Below are 21,227 nucleotides of genomic sequence, written 5' to 3'. Positions count from 1 at the left end.
TAGTTATTTCATTTAGGCATCAAGGTAACACTGGCCTCTTATAATGGATTGGGAAAATTTCCCTCCTGTTCTATTTGCTGGAAGATTGTAAAGGATTGCTGTTAATTTTTCTTTAAATATTCAGTAGATTTCACTGGTGAAGCCATGTGGACCTGGTCTTTTCTTTGTAGGAAGATTGTTAACTACTAATTCAGTCTCTTATTATAGGTCTATTCAAAATTTCTATTTCTTCTCAAATCAGTTTTAATTTGTCTTTCAATGAATTTATCCATTTCATATAAATTATCTAATTTGTTGGCATACATTTGTTTATGATTTTCCCCTATAATTCCCTCTTTCATTCATAATTTTAGTAATTTGAGTCTTTGCTTTCTGTGTTTTGATCCATCTAGCTAACGGTTTGTCAGTTTGTCAGTTGTGTTAGTCTTTTCAAAGAATCAACTTTTAGTTTCCTTGATTTCTCTCTATTTTTTTCTACTCTATTTCATTTATTTCTGCTCTAATCTTTATTATTTCCTCCCTTCTGCTTGCTTTGTATTTAGTTTACTCTTCATTTTTCTAGTTTCTTAAGGTGGAAGTGTTTATAGCTAAATTTCCCTCTAGGCATTGCTTTTACTGAATACCATAAGTCTTGGTATATTGTATTTTTGTTTTCATTCATCTCAAAGCATTTCCCAGTTTCCCCTGGGATTTCTTTTTCATCCTTTGGTTCTACTAGGGTTTTTGGTTTTTGTTTTCTTTTTCTACTAGGTTTTTTTAAAATAAATTTATTTATTTATTATTTTTGGCTGTGTTGGGTCTTCATTGCTACGTGTGGGCTTTCTCTAGTAGCAGCGAGTGGGGCTTCTCTTGTTGCGGAGCACAGGCTCTAGGGCACGCAGGCTTCAGTAGTTGTGGTACGAGGGCTTCAGTAGTTGTGGCTCTCAGGCTCTAGAGTACAGGCTCAGTAGTTGTGGCACACGGGCTTAGTTGCTCTACGGCATGTGGGATCTTCCCAGACCAGGGCTTGAACCTGTGTTCTTTGCACTGTGCCACCAGGGAAGCCCTCTACTAGGTTTTAATGAAAGCAAGTTTCACAAAAGAATTCTTCCTTCACTAAGGACATTTAGCAAGCAAGCACAAAATAGTGATACGATTTATTCTAGAATCTCCAAGTCCCAGCTCTGTTCCTCTTTGTTTCTCCAAAATTCATTACACAAAAGGTTCATCTGAGGCAAATGAAAAAGTATTCCAGTGGCAGGGTATGACCAAGAAACCTCCCCACCAGTGTGGAGCACAGGACAAGTTAAGAATCAAACCAAGAATGCTATCTTGAGTACAAGAGGGTGAAGGGCTCACTAGATTTTTATACCTTATTAATGCCAGGATGAAGACACCCCCAAAGTAATTCCAATTAGTCCACGTCTTAAACACCACTCATCTTATCAGTGAAAAACTGATTTCAACATTGATAATGTTAATGAGCAGAAATTCTAGAGTTCAGAAAAGTGAAAGACAGCTGAAGCAGTTGTAAGAGTTGCCTTTAATTGAATCTCCTTGCCACCCAGGAGTGTGTATTGTGGTTAGGGAGGAGCATACCCGCCCTGGGGTGGACCAATGCCAACACAAACATTCCATCACACAGTCTGTGGAGAAATAATAGAAAGAAAATTGTAGGTCGTATCATAGTGTAATGCATGGGAAAATATCTCTAGATAAAACGTTATAAATAAATTCAGTTTTATTTTTTTAAATACATATCAGAGCTGTGAGAACAACACATAATGAAGAATGAGTATGGGAGCTCCTCCATTGTTCCTCGGGACAATGTGGAAACAAGGCTGTTGCTTCATTGCCCAGACCTATTGCCCATTTATTCTGCCTGAGTGATGGGCACCAAGGAAACCAACCAAGGTCCTGGGCATTCTTCTCATTGATGCTAACCCCAAAGAGCCGTGTGAAAATCCTTCATTTCCTATTTTCAAGCCTACCCCTGGCAGAATACTTTCTCCAGAGTACTCCAAGAGCTTCAAGTAGGCCCACTTATCATTGCCTGCAATCTATAGTACCTCCCCTCTTATGCCTCCAAAAACATCACAAACATCTGATATCCTGGATAGGTCGGTTTGGATGCAAAAGAAGGAAGTTGTTACCCAGGGAGAAGGAAAAATGTATGCAAAAGTTTGGAGGTGAGAGAGAGGCAAGAGGAAGTCAATAGAAAATTGAAGAAAATCCAAACTGCTGGATGCAGACATCAGGTGGGGCTAGAGATAGAGCTCAGGAGGTGGGAAGGGGAGGGAACCTGAAGGAATGTGGAGTCTGGTAAGGAGGTTGGACCCCCTTAAGAGTAATAGAGAGTCATGGAAGGGTTTAGAGCAGGGGAGGAGCACATCAGGATTGCATGGTGGACAAATATCTCTGTGGCTCACGGACTGGAGGGCAAGAGTGGAGCAGGGAGACCAGCTAGGAGGCTCCAGTAGGGAAGAGAAAAATAGAGCCTCCGGAGTCATGGCAATACCGATATCCCAGTTCTTCTGCAAAATCCTAATTGCCTGCATGAGGAAGCTGCCACCAACTGGGACTGTGCCTACCCGGCAGGTGGGAGTATCTGCCATTTCCTTCCTCTTCTGCTCTAGGCTCCCTTGTTGATGTCAACACGAGAAGCCATGTGAAGATACCTCATCACTGCCATCAGTGCTCACCAGGACAATGCCAACGACCAGATGACCCATTAGTCAACAAATGATGAACAAAGGAAAAAGCAGACGGGAGGTCTAGACTAACGGAGACTCAGGAGACAGGCAAGGGCTTCCCTGGTGGTGCAGTGGTTAAGGATCCGCCTGCCAATGCAGGGGACATGGGTTCAAGCCCTGGTCCAGGAAGATCCCACATGCTGCGGAGCAAGTAAACCTGTGTGCCTCAACTACACACACACGCCTAGAGCCCATGCTCTGCACTGAGAAGCCACCGCAATGAGAAGCCTGCGCACCGCAACGAAGAGTAGCCCCTGCTTGCTACAACTAGAGAAAGCCCGCGCGCAGCGACAAAGACCCAACACAGCCAAAAAAATTAAATAAATAATTTTTTTAAAAGACCAGTAGGACATTAGAAATGAAAAAAAGAATTAAAAGAAAAAAAAGAGACAGGCAAACCTAATGCGAGGTTGAATTGTGATGCCATCAAACCAACAGAAAAAAGACGTGGGGACACAGAAAAATGTGAATACAGATGAGATGATTTTAAAGAATTATTAATTCTGTTTAGGTGTGATAAAAGCATTGTGGTTATGTTTTGTTTTGTTTTAAATATTTGTTAGAGATAAATGTTAAAGAATTTACAGATAAAATACAATTGTGGGATTTGCTTTAAAACAATCATGAAAAATTCCCGTGCCCTAACACAGTATTTCCTATTTACATATTACATCCTTTTTTATCCTCATACGCACACATTTTTTTCCATGCCTGTAGCCATAATATGCCAATTCTTTTATGATCTGAGAACAAATTCTGCTTTTGAGAAGGGGCTCCTCTATTTGGAATGTCATTGGCAACACCTGAACGTACAGGTTTCACTCTGTCCTTGACAGCCAAGGTCGTTCTCCTTTTTTAAGCAGGAGCATTAATTCCTTAGGGACTGTGATGGTTAATTTTATGTATCAACTTGATTAGCCTAAGGGATGCCCCAATAGCTGGTAAAACATCGTTTCTGGGTGTGCTTCTGAGGATGTTTCTGGAAGAGATTAGAATTTGAATTGGGGAACTGAGTATTGCAGATGGCCCTTCGATGTGGGTGGGCACCCGCCAATCCACTGGGGGATCTAATAGAAGAAAGAGGAGGAGGAAGGGCAAATTGGGTCTCTCTTTCTGCTTGAGCTGAGACATCCATCTGCTGCCCTTGGACGTCGGTCCTCCTGGTACTCAGGCTTTCGCACTCAGAGACTTACACCATCAACCCCCTGATTGGCAAGCCTTCAGATTCAGGCTGAATTACATCACTGGCTTTCTGGTTTTCTAGTTGCAGATGGCAGATGGTGGGACTTCCTGGCTTCCATAACCAAGTAAATCAATTCCTGTAATAGGTCTCCTCTTATATATATATCCCAAGATATATCCCTGTATATCCTGTAGTTTCTGTTTCTCTGCAGAACCCTGACTAATGCAAGGATCTTCCCTCGAACATGCATTTGAGGATCCTCAGCAGGAAAAAAAAAAAAGTTTCTATTTGCTTGTGGAAAGGGGTAATGATATTCCCAGTTTTGGAATCAGTCAAATCTTTCGAGAACCATCATTACTAACTGTGAGACCTTGAGATTGGTCCTTCACCTCACTGAATCTTAGCCTCTAATTCTGCAAAGTGGTGACATTAACACCGTAGTACAGAGTTGTTGTGGAGCCAACATGAAATAGTGCCCTCAGCACAGTGCCTGGTACATAGTAAGTGTTCAATAAATGCATGCTGCTGGTGTTGTTTGCTTCTTTCAGCCTCTTGTTTTTAACCTCATGTCCTAGTCCATCTGGGCTGATATAACAAATATCATAGACTGGGTGTTATATAAACAACAGAAATTTATGCTCACAGTTCTGGAGGCTGGGAAGTCTGAGATGGAGGTGCCAGCAGATTCAGTGTCTGATGACAACACATTCCTAGTTCATAGATGGCCATCTTTCTGCTGTGTCCTCACATGGTAGAAGGGGCAGAGGAGCTTTGTAGGGTCTCTTTATAAGGACATTTGTGAGGGCTCCACCCTCATGACCTAATCACCTCCCAGAGGCCTAATACTATCCTAATACTATCACATTGGGGGTCAGGATTTCAACACATGAATTTGGGGGGACACAAATATTCAGTCCATTGTACCTCATCAATTGTTTATTTCAAAAACATTTATCCTTTATGGACTAATAAATAGTACATATTCATTGGAAAAGAATAAAAACTTATACCCGGAAAGTGTAAGTTCTGGTATTGCCATCAACATTTTGGTTTGGTGTCTTTTCTTCCAGAGGGTTCATCCCCTAATATTTTTGTATTAACATCCTGACGAGGTTGTTTCTTGCTAAGCTCTAGTAACTAACGACTATTAATTATGTAGACAAATTACTCACCCTCTCTAAGTTTGGTTTTGCTGTCTTTATATAGAGTCATATGAGTATCTGTGGTCTAGTTGCAATAGTGCAGAACTCTTATGTGTATATGTCTGTATTGGACACTAGCACACAGGTACTTGAGTGTGCACATACACACAAATAAGAAAAAAGACTGGAAGGATATTCATAACAATCATGCTTCTAATGGGATGGTATTAAGGCGATTTTTATTTGCTTCTCTAACCTTTTTTTTTTTTTTTTTTTCAGTATGTGGGCCTCTCACTGTTGTGGCCTCTCCCGTTGCGGAGCACAGGCTCTGGACGTGCAGGCTCAGCGGCCATGGCTCACGGGCCCAGCCGCTCCGCGGCACATGGGATCCTCCCGGACCGGGGCACGAACCCGTGTCCCCTGCGTCAGCAGGCAGGTTCTCAACCACTGCGCCAGCAGGGAAGCCCTTCTCTAACCGTTTATCACCACTTCAACTAATTTTTTACTAAGAACCTGTGTTAGTTTTAAAACCAGAAAACTTTTTTTTTTAATAAAAAATATAAATAAGATTAGCCACCAGGAAAAAGGAGTCAGGAAGGGATTTTCTAAGTGTCTGTATGTCTCTGACCCACCAATCCTATGAGAGGTGAGCCAGAAGTCACCCCTAGGAGGCAGACCTGGATTGTCACTGAAAAGAAGAGATGCTCTCAGTGGCCACTGTTAAGTTCCATAGCCACTCTCCCCAAGCTAGTGTGGGAGACAGTGCACAATTATCCTGTTTTTTTCTTCCAGGGGTCTGAAGCTCCATGTAGTTTCTCTCAGACACATTATACTGAGGCTTTCACTGATTCCCCCAAAGCACTTTTTCCAGGGAATTCAATGAGATGGAGCAAAGCCTAGAAGTTTAAGGCAGGATCTAGCGTCTCAGACCTGGGGCTGAACACTGGCTCCATCACTTATAGCTGAGGGAATTGGGAACCATAACCTGCCTCAATTTCCTTATCTGTAAAATGGGGGCATAAAAGCATCCAATTTAGCATTATTATGAGGAATACTTGATTTTATCTGGGTAAAGAGCACCTGCAAATAGGAAGTACCTAATAAATTATTAATTCTAATACATTGCTTGATAAGGGGCATGCAACTTAGTATAGAATTGTGAATTAAAGGATAAAAGAATGAATTTGGATAGACATTCAAGAAATATAATTAGGTGGAAAAGAAGTTTCAGAATAATAGATGGAGTAGGACTCCCTTTTATAAATGTATATTTGTATGTCTATGTGTATATAACATCATCTGGAAGCATTTTTTTTTTTCAGGTGAGGAATGAGTTGGCCATTTGTAGAAGTGACCCAGGAGAATATCTTTTATATCCAGTTGAGGTAAGTAGGGTGTTACCTTAAGGAGGCAAAACTGCATTGTAAATGTCACTAAGAAAACTTAAACTGAGTCAATCATATTACATTAGACAAAGGGGGTCCATTTACTTTTTCCCAGACTACCATGAAGGCAATGGAGATGGAGAAAAATGAAGAGAAATCTGGAGACCTTTCATGAGCCCATAGGACTTGCTAACTGATTAAGTATGGGGGGGCAGTGAACAAAAAAGAGGCATCAATGATGATGCTTAGGGTTTTGGTTAGAAAGAGAAAAGCATCTTCTGACAGCTGAAACTAGCCTGGTAATATCAGGTGGACCCTGGTGTTTCCTGTTAAACAATTTCACAGAACATCAACATCAAACAGGGACTGAGATGTGACTTCTATGGATCAAGATAAAAGCAAGACCCCTTTGTAATCCTGTCTGTAACCCAATCCTAAACATTGTCCAAAGCACAAAAATGACCAAACATCTCCCATCCTGGCTAATGCAAGGACTGTTGCTTCTTTACCAGCTGTAGGTTTAGCCTCCCTTCATTCCCCCCACCTTCTAGAAAAGATATAGCTAAGATAACCATAGAATTATCTCTGCTTCCTGACAGTATTAAGTCCAGAGCAAAGCCCTGTTTCTTTGACCTGCCCCCAAATCCCCCTATGACACACCAAAATCCTATAGGAAGTCTTTTCTAACACCCTCTTACTGAGACACTCCCTTTATTGACTGCACTAAGTCAATAAATCCATCTTTGGTCAATTACAGGTGTGTTCTTGGTGGTCTTTGGCTGAAGGGCATTGACTTTGGTATAAGCAACTCAGACTAGATGATGGTGCCATTTCCTGAGATGGGAAAAATGATCGTGATCAGTGGTTGTGGTGACAAATTCTGCTAGCCCTTTAGCAAGACTTTGTCTCTGGATGCCCCAGATAGAGACTGGAAGTCTTGTCAGTCCCTCTCACAAGAGCTCTGAGGTTTTCCCTCACCCTCCATGCTGTTCCCTCTAAGGCATCATCAACTTCACTTACATTAAAACACAGAAGGAATTAGTAGCTGATTTTTAATGTGTACTACGTGCCAAGAAGTGTCCTAAGGGCTCTAGGTGTTTTAATCCATTTAATTCTCCCATCGGACTTATAAACATAGGTACTACTGTTTTCAAGTTTTACTACTGAGAAAACTGAGGTACAGAGGTTCCATAACTTGCTGAGTGAGGATTCGAACCTAAATCATATTCTAGGTTGGCCAGGGCCATCCTCCAGCCTCGGAGACTCGGACATGCAGCCATCTTGTTTGTAGTCCGCAAGGACTTCAACTCCCGGCAGACCTCGCGTCAGCAGTTCTCCACACACAACAAATCCCGGCGTGCCCCGGGCGGCTTGGGGTGGAGGGTTCTAGAAGGCGTGACGTGGGGTCGGGAGCGGGCTCAGAAGCGGGCGCCTCTTGGCAGTCGCTGTGGCAGCCGCTGCCGGGTCTGGGGTCGCGGGCGGCCGGGGCCGCGGGCGCAGCCTCCTCATCTCCCCGGACATGGCCGCGCTCAGCCGGCCCTTCAGTGGCCTCCCGCTGAGAGGCGGCTCGGACTTCCTACAGCCGCCACCGGCTTTCCCCGGCCGGGCCTTCCCGCCGGGGGCGGACGTCACCGAGCTGGCCCCGCGGTGGGAACCCCGCGCCGCCCCGAGCAGCCCGGGCGGGAGCGCGGCGCGCGGACGGTGAGGATCGCGGCGGGCGGCGGGCGGGCGGGCGCGGGCTATTTAACCCTCCCCGCGACCTTCGGCGGGGGCTTCTCAGCCCCAGGTTGCTGATGAGGATACTGAGCCCCACAGTCGGTTACCGTAAGTCGCCTGAGGTAGCAAAGCGCGGGGGTCCGGTTCGGACCTTGTCCCCCCTGCGTCTCGGGAAGTGAGGGAACGGTCCGAGCTCGCCCATGGCGTGCGAGGAAGGGAGCCGGGTCGAGCCGGGCCTGGAGCTACCCTGGGCGCGCAGTCGCCTCGCTCCCTCCAGACCGCGGCGGAGCCGCCGCTGCTGTTAACTTTCAGCGCCTCTCGGACATTGAGTTTTTTCATCCGCAACTTGGGACAGAAGTGGGTCCTCCTAGTGGGATCATAAAAGTGCTTAGCCCTGTCCCTGCCCCGATACGTTTTCCCTACGGTGGTCCCCCTCAGTTTATCTCCCCCGGCCTTGACCAAATGAGAAGTTTAGATTTCAGTCTCTATACCTGACTGACCTTGTGACCTGTATATCCATCCCACTCGGCAAGGAAGGGGACAGCTGGTGGGAATGGGGTGGGCAAGATCATCGGAGCCAGAAAGTGGATGCTGAACGCACCCGCTCAATAAATTTCTCAACTGACTGATTTTCTGGTTTGTTTCAACAGTGTTTCAGTTCACCATAGAAAGAAACACAAGCGAGAGGAGGAGGAGGATGAGTAAGTTTCAGGTGCCTTTTATTCACTTAATGGTCACTTAATTTAACCTATTTTGTATCCATAACTATTTGCTTTTAAGTGAAAGGGTGAAACTTCAGGTGTCTGAAAGGAGGTCCAAGGAACTGATAACACGGGTTACGTTTTAGAGAACGGAGCTGGGCAGGTCAGAGGGAAACTTGTCACTCTGTAAACAATTGTATAGCCTGGACATGGAAGCAACCTAAGTGTCTATTGACAGATGAATGAATGGATAAAGAAGTTGTGGCACATATATACAATGGAGTATTACTCAGCCATAAAAAACAAAAGTGAGTTATTTGTAGTGAGGTGGATGGACCTAGAGTTTGTCATACAGAGTGAAGTAAGTCAGAAAGAGAAAAACATACCGCATGCTAACACATATATGTGGAATCTAAAAAAAAAAAAGTTCTGAAGAACCTAGGGGCAGGACAGGAATAAAGAATCAGACGTAGAGAATGGACTTGAGGACACGGGGAGGGGGAAGGGTAAGCTGAGACGAAGTGAGTGGCATGGACATATATACACTACCAAATGTAAAACAGATAGCTAGTGGAAAGCAGCCGCATAGCACAGGGAGATCAGCTCCGTGCTTTGTGACCACCTAGAGGGGTGGGATAGGGAGGGTGAGGGAGACACTAGAGGGAGGAGATACGGGGATATATGTATACGTATAGCTGATTCACTTTGTTATGCAGCAGAAACTAACACAACATTGTAAAACAATTATACTCCAATAAAGATGTTTAAAAATATATATAAGCGATTGTAATATTTGACCTTGGAGCCATGTGAATATTGTTATATGCACAAAATAAAAGAATTCGTAGAAGGCTACATATTGAAGTCTTACACTCCTTGCTCCCGGTTCTCCCCAGAGGTTACCCTTGTTGCCTGTTTCCTATGTCTCCTAAGGAAGATAATGTAAAAATTTACAAGTTTATAAGTATATATTTCTGGTTTTTTACATTGTAAGTAAGATACTGTTAACACTGCAACACATCGGATCTTTTACTCTCCTGTAGCTTGTTGCATATGGGCACATAGAGTTCTACCTAATTTCTTTTTCAACAGGTGAGTGGAATTCTATTGTAAGGCTAGGTACAGATAATTAACCAGTCTCCTAGTGATGGATTTCTAAGTTAATTCTAATCTTTGTTATTACTAACAAATCTACATGACCACCATTCTTTTTTTTTAACATCTTTATTGGAGTCTAATTGCTTTACAATGTTGTGTTAGTTTCTGCTGTATAACAGTGAATCAGCTATATGTATACATATATCCCCATATCCCCTCCCTCTTGCGTCTCCCTCCCACCCTCCCTATCCCACCCCTCTAGGTGGTCACAAAGCATGGAGCTGATCTCCCTGTGCGATGCAGCTGCTTCCCACTAGCTATCTATTTTACATTTGGTAGTGTATATGTGTCAGTGCTACTCTCTCACTTCGTCCCAGCTTGCCCTTCCCCCTCCCCACATCTTCAAGTCCATTCTCTATGTCTGCATCTTTATTCCTGTCCTGTCCCTAGGTTCTTCAGAACCTTTTTTTTTTAGATTCCATATATATGTGTTAGTATACGGTATTTGTTTTCTCTTTCTGACTTCACTCTGTATGACAGACTCTAGGTCCATCCACCTCACTACAAATAACTCAATTTTGTTCCTTTCTATGGCTGAGTAATATTACATTGTATATATGTGCCACATCTTCTTTATCCATTCATCTGTCAGTGGACAATTAGGTTGCTTCCATGTCCTGGCTATTGTAAATAGTGCTGCAGTGAACATTGGACCACCATTCTTTTTAAGCTCTTTGTATATATTTGCAAGTAGGTAAATGGATTCCTAGATGGGAAGTTGCTGGATCTGAAAGTATATGCATTTTGAATTTTGGAAAAAGTTGCCAATTTTTACTCCTTTTACAGTGGGAATGCCTGTTTTCTCCATCTCCTCATCAGAACTGTATTTTCAAACTTTTTGATCACCACTTAACTGATAGGTAAAAAATTGCATCTCGGGCTTCCCTGGTGGCGCAGTGGTTGAGAGTCTGCCTGCCGATGCAGGGGACACGGGTTCGTGCCCCGGTCCAGGAGGATCCCACATGCCGTGGATTGGCTGGGCCCGTGAGCCATGGCCGCTGAGCCTGCGCGTCCGGAGCACAGGCTCCACAATGGGAGAGGCTGCGACAGTGAGAGGCCCGTGTACCACAAAAAAAAAAAAATGAGGAAAACATTTCCCCAAAGGGGATATCCAAATGACCAACTAAATGAAGAGATGTTTGACCTCATCGGTCTTTAGGGAAATGCATATTAAAGGCACAATAACATACTCCACCACCAGATACTGGAGGGTTCTGTAGCACCACCAGGAATTCTCAAAACACTATGGATGAGTATGTAAATTGCTACAACACTTTGGGAAACAGTTTTGCATTATCGCATGAGTTGAAGGTGCACATACCCATTTACCCAGCAGTTCTCTTGAGTATGTACATGTGCTCATCAGGAGATATGTACAAGAAAGTTCATAGCATCCTTGTTCATGATAGCTCAAAATTGGAATGTCCCTGAACAGTACAATGGATAAAGTAAATTTTTTGCTGAGTTCAATTCAGCAAAAAAAAAAAAAGCCCACGTCTATCAACCTAGATGTGTCTTATAGTATGAGCAAAAGAAACATCACAAGAATGTATATGTATACAGTATAATTCCTTCTATATAAGGTTCAAAACCAGGCAGAACTAAAAACTTGAAGATTGCATATCTGCATACTTGATAATGTATTTTTTTTTAAATGAAGTGATTACTATAAAAGACAATATTTACCTACAGGGAGGAGGGAGTAGAGTACCATTTTGGGATTCTGACAGCAGTCTATATCTTGAATATTATTTTCATGGGTTTTTGTTTCATAATTTTAAATTGTATGTACTTTTATAAGTGTAGGCATTTTATAACTAAAGAAATTAGATCACTGTTTTAATTTGTATTTTGTAAATTATAGGCGATGTTGAACATCTTTTAAGCCATCTCTGTTTCATTTTGTGTGAATTGTTCATGTTTCTGCAAATTTTTTATTGGCTTATTGGTCTTTTTCTTGTTAATCTATAAGAAATTTTATTAAGGAAGCCAGTTTATTATATGTTTTGTTTTCCCCAGATTTGTCGTTTGTCTTTCAACTTTGTTTATGATCTTTTTAATTTTCTTTTTTTGCTGGCAGAAACTTTGAATTTTCTCACCTGCTTGATACATAGACTAATGAGACAGTAGATTTGAAAGTTGTCTCAGTTTTAAAAAACTTCTGGGACTTCCCTGGCAGTCCAATGGTTAAGACTCTCAGCTCCAATGCAGGGGGCATGGGTTTGATCCCTGGTTGGGGAACTAAAAATCCCTAATGCTGTGGCATATGGCCAAAACTTTTTTAAAAATAAATAAATAATAAAATAAAAAACCTCTGGACCAGACAATATTTATGTTCTTTATAGCCTTGGGATTGCTGTAGATACACAGGGACCTCTTTGCTTTTATTTTTTGGGGTTCCCTATAGGAGATTATTGAATAAAGGGTTCCAGTGTCATAAATAAAAAGCTTGACGTATACAAATAATTGGCTTTAAAAGTTAACCATCTTTAATATACACATGGAGAGATTGAGGCCCTGGGACTGGACAATTGGATGTCAAATACCTAGAAGTGTGCTGCCTGCCTGCCACTTCCATAGCACTTATCAGAACTTTAAAGTCTTTTATATCCCATTTTCTTTGGGACTTAATCATTGATCTCTAATTATTTGCAAAGTGGACCTAGAGGCATGAAATAATTTAACCCAAATTATGTTGGAGACCAGAGATCAGAACCCAGCGCTGATACTCATTTGCATTTAAAGATCTTTTTTTAAAAAAATTATTTATTTATTTAGGCTGCTCCAGGCCTTCGTTGCGGCATACAGGATTTTTTAGTTGCGGCATTTTAACTCTTACTTGCGGCATGCATGCGGGATTTAGTTAACCCCACCAGGGGTGGAACCCAGGCCCCCTGCACTGGGAGCATGGAGTCTTACCCACGACCAGCAGGGAAGTCCCTTAGCTGTATTTAATAGTTGAATTGTTAGATATGCTAGGAAATTACCTGTTCCTTCTAGATTTATTCTGCTTTTTCTTACATGACTTTTTTTTTTTTGGCTGTGTTGAGTCTTCGTTGCTGCACGCGGGCTTTCTCTGGTTGCAGCGAGTGGGGGCTAGTCTTTGTTGTGGTGCAGTGGCTTCTCGTTGCGGAGCACAGGCTCTAGGCGTGTGGGCTTAGTAGTTGTGGCACGCGGGCTCAGTAGTTGCGGCTCATGGGCTCTAGAGCACAGGCTCAGTAGTTGTGGCACATGGGCTTAGTTGCTCCGCGGCATGTGGGATCTTCCCGGACTGGGCTCAAACCCATGTCCCCTGCATTGGTAGGCGGATTCTTAAGCACTTAGCCACCAGGGAAGTCCAACATGACTTCTTATGTCTATAACTTTTTCTTCTGCTTTCGAAAACGTCACATACTTTATCCAAATATTACAGAAATGTTTGATTTATGGATAGACATTCTTAATACTTATGAATTAAAAATAATTATACACTAAACATCTCATTTAATAGTTGATTCCAGTCAAAAATCTAGGTTCAAGAGAGCATTATTACTCGTCAGGTTTTATATTGCCAGAGACTTGAATGTTGATTTTAATAGTCTTGATATGAAATAGAAATTTCTCTCTATAAAATACATGCTTCTTTCTTTGACTCTTAGTTTAGAATCAGAAGCTGTGGTAGCCATTAATGAATTTTTTGGTTGCAGAGCTGTGTTCTGGTCTTGAGATTGTGCTTGGATGCCCAGGCAATAATGTACTTTTGGTCTAAATACTCAAATAGAGCAGGGCTGGTTGTCTATTTAACTTGCTTCAGGACAGGTCTCAGTTAAACACCAGGCAGGTCATAGTGCTTGCAGATAGTAGTTCGTGGTAAGAGCTTGAACAGTTGAATTTCCCTAACAAGGCAGGAGGTTTTAGTGAAAATGGCATAGAGGTAGGATTCAGGGTCTGTCTCTAGGGTCTGGTACCCAAAATATCAATGCAACTCACCTTACGTGACACTTTGGAGGGGGCAATTTAGTTTTCAAGGTCATAGTTTCCACATGTGCAAAACAAAGAAATTGGATTGGATGAACTCTAAGGTCTCAAGGAAATACAGAATTTCTAGGAAGTGAGGATAGTTTATGTTGCAAGGCAGGAGAAAAGTGCACCTCATTATTAGTCAGGGACCCATAGAGCAAGTGACAGCCTCTGCCATTTTTGGAGAGAACCAAAAAATCAGCAATATCATTTGCACCTGTAGTACTTGCTGCAGACCTGATGAAGCATATATTTTTGCCCTAAGGGAATCTAGGATGCCTACAGATTACCTCCTCATAAGCCCAGTGTAATGGAGCAGCAGCAATATGAAAAAATATGGCTGGCACTGAATTGCTACTTTGTGATTTTTGTATTCTTTACTTCCCACTCGACCTTTCCAGAGCTGAATAAGTAAGAATGACTTTAAATTCCCACATCGAACACTTCTAATCTGGAAAGGCAAAAATCTTGCAGTTGCAACCTAATTTGACAAATGTCAGGAAGGGAAACATCTCAGGGAGGCTGTGAGAATGACAGAAAAGAAAATGTATGATTTTTCATCTTGTAATCACACACTGTCAAAAATTAGAGTTTTTTTGTAGAAGAATTTGATTAGAGATGGGGATGATCACACACTTCATTTATATTAGCCAGGATTTTCATTGATTTTTTTTTTTTTTTCAGTTGTCCAGTAAGAAAGAAAAGGCTAACTGAAGCAGGGCTCTGTGCTGGTCCTAATGACTGGATTCTTTGTGCACATCAGGATATAGAGGGTCATGGAGTAAATCCGTGCACTAGTGGCCTTTCTGCACCTGGCATGTTAGATGTTATTTGTGAAGAGATGGATCAGACAACGGGAGAACCACAGTGTGAAGTTGCCCGAAGGAGGCTTCAGGAAATTGAGGACAGGTAAATGGGCAGCATATATCTAGCTGCTTATTATTGTTCCTATGTAACATCTCTACTCTTTCAAGTTAGTCTAATTCATCATTTGGTGATTCCTTGATCCTCAATGTATCAGACTATAAAAATCAGAAAGCTCAAAGTGTACACTTTAAATGTTAAAGTAAGCTCTTCTCATAGAACTGTACTAAATATTTTCACTTACTATCTCTGAATGTTAAGTTTTGGTATGAGGGTTTTTAGACACATCCTTCAAGTGTGATTACCTCTAATGTAAAACATTTTGGTTAAATGTTGAACAACTCTTTTGTATACTTCTTTCTCTCAGGTATAGTCTCATATTTTACTTGATATTTTGCTGTAGCACCTGTTGCATTTATCCTTTTTTTATTTTTTAAATTTTGTCCAATTAATAGAATATGTAATAGCTTAACTAAATAATTTTTCTATTTTCCTTCGCTTCTGTCTTTATTTAGAATAATTGACGAAGATGAAGAAGTTGAAGCTGACAGAAATATTAACCATCTTCCCAGCCTTGTCCTTTCTGATACCATGAAAACAGGTTTGAAGAGGGAATTTGATGAAGTCTTTACAAAGAAAATGATTGAGTCCATGTAAGTTTTGGTTTCTGATTTCCATTCACTTATGATCTTGGAGGGAAAACCCAGTCTCTAGACACTTCCTGATCGCCAACAAAGTGAAAGCACAGTACGTTTTGTATTTAGCCCAGGTTGGAGACCTTTTCTTAGTTCATTGGGATGAGCAAAATGCTATGCAAGCAGGAGTTGGCTGCCTTGTGTACTCAGCCCTGGGTTGTTTTGAAGTCCTAAAATGCGCTAATAATCTAATATTTGGAAATGGGAGGATTGGCAAGAAAGAACCCATTCTCATATGTATATGTGTAGCTGATTCACTTTGTTATACAGCAGAAACTAACACACCATTGTAGAGCAATTATACTCCAATAAAGAAGTTTAAAAAAAAAAACAACAAACCATTCTCTCAAATTCCTGTGATAGGATGTAGGAACCACATTTCAAAAGTACCTTTTACCTGGCTCTCTCAGTTATCTAGGGACCACTATTAGGACCTAGGAAACAAAAGTCTCCCAGCAGTCAAAAAAGTTACCACAAAGGCCACAATCTACAGCTCATATTCTTACCTCATAGTGTATAGCCCCTCAGGCCTTTAGCTCTAAGAGCCATTTTATACTTAGTTTAGACCCAGTTTGATCAGCTCAGTTATCTGGTTTCCTCGATCATCAGAGTAGAAACACAAACAGCAGAACAGACAGACTCATAATAGTGAATAGTGACAGTACAGTGTGAGAACAGGAGAGGCAACTGGAAAGCAAACATAAGAACCTGAAAAGCAAAGCAGCCTGGAGTCCATTTACATAAGAACTAATGATAGCCCTATAATTCTTGTAGTCCTGAACTTAGATGATTTCAAGTGGTCATTACCAACTCTGTACAGTTGTCTCTTAATATCCATGGGGGGATTGGTTCTAGGACCCCCTGTGGATACTAAAATCCAAGGATGCTCAGTTCCCTTATATAAAATGGTCTGGGGGCTTCCCTGGTGGCACAGTGGTTAGGAATCCGCCTGCCAATGCAGGGGACACGGGTTCGAGCCCTGGTCTGGGAAGATCCCACATGTCGTGGAGCAACTAAGCCCTTGTGTCACAACTACTGAGCCTGCGCACTAGAGCCCGTGAGCCACAACTGCTGAGCCCGCATGCTGTAGCTGCTGAGGCCTGTGCACCTAGAGCCTGTGCTCTACAAGAGAAGCCACTGCAATGGGGAGCCTACACACTGCAACGAAGAGTAGCCCCCACTTGCCACAACTAGAGAAAACCTGCACGCAGCAATGAAGACCCAACACAGCCAAAAATAAGTTAATTAATTAATTTAATTAATTAATTAAAAAAATAAAATGGTCTGAATCAAAAACGCACAGATATGGAGGGCCAGCTGTAGTAGGCAAGTTATAAAGTGCCATTTAGTGTTGCCTAGAAAAGACTTCAGATAGACTTGGTACTCAGTGAGGGTGTCAGGTATCTGAAAAATCCTCTTAAGGGGCTTCCCTGGTGGCGCAGTGGTTGAGAGTCCGCCTGCCGATGCAGGGGACGCGGGTTCGTGCCCCGGTCCGGGAAGATCCCACATGCTGCAGAGCCACTGGGCCCGTGAGCCATGGCCGCTGAGCCTGCGCGTCTGGAGCCTGTGCTCCTCAACGGGAGGGGCCACAACGGTGAGAGGCCCGCGTACCGCAAAAAAAAAAAAAAAAAAAACCACACAAAAATCCTCTTAGGATACCAGTCCCACTGATGCCAGGTAGATGAGACAGTATTGTCTTTAGACACAGTGGGTTCCACTGCTGCTCAATGTTAGCTCACAACGGTTTTGCATTAGCCTCCTAGCTTGAGCTTATAATTCTGACTCCCCGGCCCTTATGATGGGTAAATAGTTTAACCAAGAGTAAGCAGGTCACATTGCCCTCCAGCCTAAAACATAGCACTTTCTGCTCTTGTTTTCCAGAAGCTAGCCTTGTGTGTGTGTGTGTGTGTGGGGGGGTTTCTTCATTGTTTGTGTTTTATTTTTCCTTACTTGCCCTTGGGTCCCAGAAACCATCAAACCATCACTACATGGAGAGGGCGGTGAGGGGGTGGGGTTAGGCACAGACAGTGGCTTACTGCAAAAAGCATTATGTTTCATAGCTGTACTAAGCAAAAGGCATACTGAGATATTTTTAGTGTGTTTGGCCAGTGTTTCTTTTTCATTTATAATGGTTTAGTACAAGATAGTAGCTCACATCTGCTAATATTAACCACAATTTAAGAAAAAACTATAATAAATTAAATCAAGGGCCTCTGTTTTTCATGTTGAATGTTTATATTCTAATTACAGCATCAGTACAGCCAGTTGGTTTACTTAAAAATGCATGCAGAACTGTAAAATTTAATGTACTTGAGTGGCCTTTTTAAAGATCAATTTGGATTGTCATAAATCTGTTTAATCCCATCAGTTTTTAGATGTTAGGTAGCAAACATTAGTTTTCCAATGTATGTCTTTTATTTTCATGTTACAAAATTATTGATAAAAATCTGTATTTTATGTCTTAGGAGCCGTCCTTCCATGGAGCTTGTGCTCTGGAAACCTCTCCCTGAACTCCTTTCTGATAAGCCAAAGCCATCATCTAATGCTAAGAACTACACAGGAGAGAGCCAAACTAAACATGCAGCTGCTGTCACTGCCTTCCCTCAAAGAACTGAACTAATCTTGGAACCTCGACAAACAGGGTTGCCTGTTTACACTAGTTTGGAGACAGCTGCTTGCACAGAAGAAGAGATGGAACTCTAGACACCAGTTTCTGTACTAAAGTTGTCAAATTTTAGAAGGCTTATGTGTTCAGTCATGAGCCTGCTTGTACAGTATAGGGACTTGAAAGTTTTGAAACGGGTGTAATATCTCCACCTGTGATTTGGGGTGGGACTCTCATTTTGGGTAGCCATTTCTTGAATTCAACTTTTGCCAAGGAAACTTGTCTCAAGAGAAAAGCAGTTTTCTAGGGGTCTTATTAAAGGAATAAGGAGTACATTCTGCAAAGTCAAGTATAGAAGCTATATGTGTAAGCATGACTTTTAAGTCATCTGTCACATTGTATCATTCAGATACTTGAGTTGAAAAAGGTGCATTAAGAAAGTAGGATGTTCTCCTCCTATGTGTACTTTGACAGTCGAGCCACAACTTCATCTGTAGATATGAGCTCTGTTTACAGTGGTGACCAAATATGATTGGGGAGAAGGAGGAAGGAGGCAGTAGCTTAAGCCTATGCTGGGGAAATTAACAGAGGCTCTGAAACCTGTATATTAGTTGTCAGTTCAGTGTAGCTATATTGATTAAATAGCCAGTAGCATTGTGGCTCCCCTTTTTGCCTCTGAAAATGCAATGAAAAATAGAAAGAAAAGGTTTTTCCCTTGAGGCTCTTTTGTGTGCTACTGTTGCTCCTTGGTTTCCCTTGCATAATCGATAAGCCCAGCTATTCAGTAATGTTTACAGCTTAATTAACTTTGAGTGATAGTTTAAAAGGTTGTGAGGTAAACCATGTGCGAATTGGCTCTGGGAGAAGCATCCCTCAGGTAATCCCGGGGCAGTGCTATATCAGCTAAGCCCAGCATGTAACTTCTGTAGTTAAAAAAAGTTGTGCCTGCATAAGCAAGTTAAGTTTTTTAATGTTGATTTAGAAAACAGTGACTGAATAATTAGCTGAGCACATATGGGCAAGTGACATTGAGATTTACTGAAATAGCCAGTTTGCCTGTTGTTTCAACTATGGTGCAGTAAGCCTAAAAGTTAGTAGAGAATAGCTTCCTGCTAGCAGGAAATCTTCATCTTGAGGACCTTACCCAGGCTCAAGGCGTCCTCTAAGGGTAACCAGGATTGAAGTTTTTTATTTCTCAGGAAGAGCTCTTCTGTGTGGCAAGGACTCAGTAGTACGAAGTAAAATGACAATTTCTTTAGTGCTACAGAATATCCACTATAACTTATTGAGTGTAATACTAGCTCTTTTATCAGACAATGGGAGACCACCCCAGTTCTTTCTGTTTTGTTTTCTGGGTTTCTTTTGCCTTTGTTGGAATCAGATACCTTGTGTAGAAAACATGGTTTATGCCATGTAGAGGTGACTTTAGGAGGCAGCTCCCAGGCAATTTTGAAACCCATGCCGAAGTCCCTCCCCTTTTTACAGATGGCATAGAAGTCACAAGTCTACTGACTGTTTCTTCTCCTGCCTGTTGTTCCTGCTTTCTCTATTTCTGTCTGGATAGTCAGGAAAAAGATTTAATGTTTAATATTTAAACAAAATATTTAATGTCTACACAGTAAAATTATTCAAACTTCAAACCAGTATTGAAACAGTTGGAAACCAGCTAATAGTTTCTTAATCTCAGATTTAGAGATGAATGTAAACTGTATTCTGTTGAAATGTGCAAGTGTTTGATTCATGCCGTTTAAAAAACTCCTGCCTCTAGGTAATTGTTAATGGGACCAACTTGTAAAGTTTGTAGCCTTAAAGAAACCTCCATGCATTTGTTCTGCTACAGCTCAAAAACATGAAGTGACTGCCTGGAATTTAGAGTTAGTCCCTGTGTTCAGGTGAAGGAGAAGGTGACAGCTTTCCGAAGGACCCAAGCACACTAACACTGTCTTCTATAGGGATTGTTGGGCAGGCCTGGGATCCAGGTCTGTACAGTGAACAGGAGGAAAGAAGAGCTCTGAAACAAGGCTCAGATACCACGGATATATGTAGGAGAGAACTAATAAGATCTGTTAATTAAGATCCAAGCAGAACTTGTTTCAGGAGTCATTTTACCTGACCTGATCATTATTTCTGCAGGAAACATGGATGTTCAATACTCCTTTTTAAACTTTATCCTGCATATGTTTGTACAAAAATTGTCTTCATCCTTGTGGTGCTTACTCATCTGAGCCGTCTCCACAGTCCCCATGCCTCTGCTTTTTCTTTTGTAGAGTAAGGCTTTTGCTTTTGCCTTAAGGTTTCCCTAGGGAATTAACAGGTCTTTTCATTTTGTACAGCTTTTGCAGCATGGATCAAACATTGGCTTACTATGCTAATGTGTGAAGAGAAAAAATTATCTAAAGCAGGTGAGCTTTAATGAACAAATGTGTATTTTCTCTGAGTTTGATTAGGGTGTGTGTGGTTTTGTTTTTTTTTATTTCATATGAAGAAAGTTTAAGTGCAGTTCTCACAGATATTAAAAATTGCTACTCATTCTTGAAAAGGTGCAAATGTAAAATTTAAAAAATGAGTGGAAGCTAGAACCATAAGAAAAATGTTCACCAGTGGGTTCATTATTTTGGATCTGGAACTTGGTTTTGTTTTTTAATAGTGATAAGAATGTTGGAGTAACTTGGAAAGTTGTGGAAGATGCTGTTAGTTTTACTTTAAAATGAGAATCTGGTGTTTTTGTATTTTTTTTCAATAAAACTTCTTAAGTGTTTTGGACTATTTGAGATACTGTGTTCCTGCACTTAAGTAAATGAAGTCAAGTTTGGGACCTTTAAAAATAGGGAGTAGGAAAATTCCTCTTGATGTTCAAGTTACATGGTTATTCCTTTCTTGACAGGTCACTGGGTGGCAGTATTGCCTGCATATTTACAACCATTAGTTGATAAATGTGGCTCCCTGATTTGTGGGCAGGCAGAGTGAGCTGCGGCTACAGAAAACTCAGGATATTGTGTTTTGTTACCAAAATTTGGAAATCACAGCTAAAAGTTATCTATTTTTAT

The 21,227-nt window shown here is 41.6% G+C and overlaps 1 protein-coding gene across 2 annotated transcripts; it reads left to right on the top strand.

Annotated features, from left to right (window-relative positions):
- Window positions 1–6,391: 6,391 nt before the first annotated feature.
- Window positions 6,392–20,939, top strand: CCDC117 (coiled-coil domain containing 117). 2 transcript variants are annotated; one of them, XM_059040245.2, is made up of 5 exons: window positions 6,392–6,442; window positions 8,809–8,859; window positions 14,701–14,925; window positions 15,396–15,533; window positions 18,041–20,939. In XM_059040245.2, the coding sequence occupies exons 3-5, from the start codon at window positions 14,834–14,836 to the stop codon at window positions 18,276–18,278; spliced, it is 468 nt and encodes a 155-aa protein (XP_058896228.2). In that variant the 5' UTR covers window positions 6,392–6,442; window positions 8,809–8,859; window positions 14,701–14,833; the 3' UTR covers window positions 18,279–20,939. The 2 variants fall into 2 exon arrangements, with proteins under 2 accessions (XP_058896228.2, XP_058896227.1); XM_059040244.2 differs by lacking the exon at window positions 6,392–6,442 and adding an exon at window positions 7,802–8,143.
- Window positions 20,940–21,227: the final 288 nt, after the last annotated feature.

The sequence above is a fragment of the Kogia breviceps genome, chromosome 15, assembly GCF_026419965.1.
Source record: "Kogia breviceps isolate mKogBre1 chromosome 15, mKogBre1 haplotype 1, whole genome shotgun sequence".
NCBI classification, from domain to species: Eukaryota; Metazoa; Chordata; class Mammalia; order Artiodactyla; family Physeteridae; genus Kogia; species Kogia breviceps.
The sequence above is the reverse complement of the archived record's forward strand: the minus strand, read 5'-3'. Positions and strand labels throughout refer to the sequence as shown.

Excerpts from the sequence above, each read along its gene's own strand:
- CCDC117 (XM_059040244.2), top strand. The coding sequence starts at position 7,962 with ATGGCCGCGCTCAGCCGGCCCTTCAGTGGCCTCCCGCTGAGAGGCGGC. Across the intron at positions 8,144-8,808 it reads GGGAGCGCGGCGCGCGGACG|TGTTTCAGTTCACCATAGAA; the intron begins GTGAGGATCGCG and ends TTGTTTCAACAG. Across the intron at positions 15,534-18,040 it reads AAGAAAATGATTGAGTCCAT|GAGCCGTCCTTCCATGGAGC; the intron begins GTAAGTTTTGGT and ends TTTATGTCTTAG.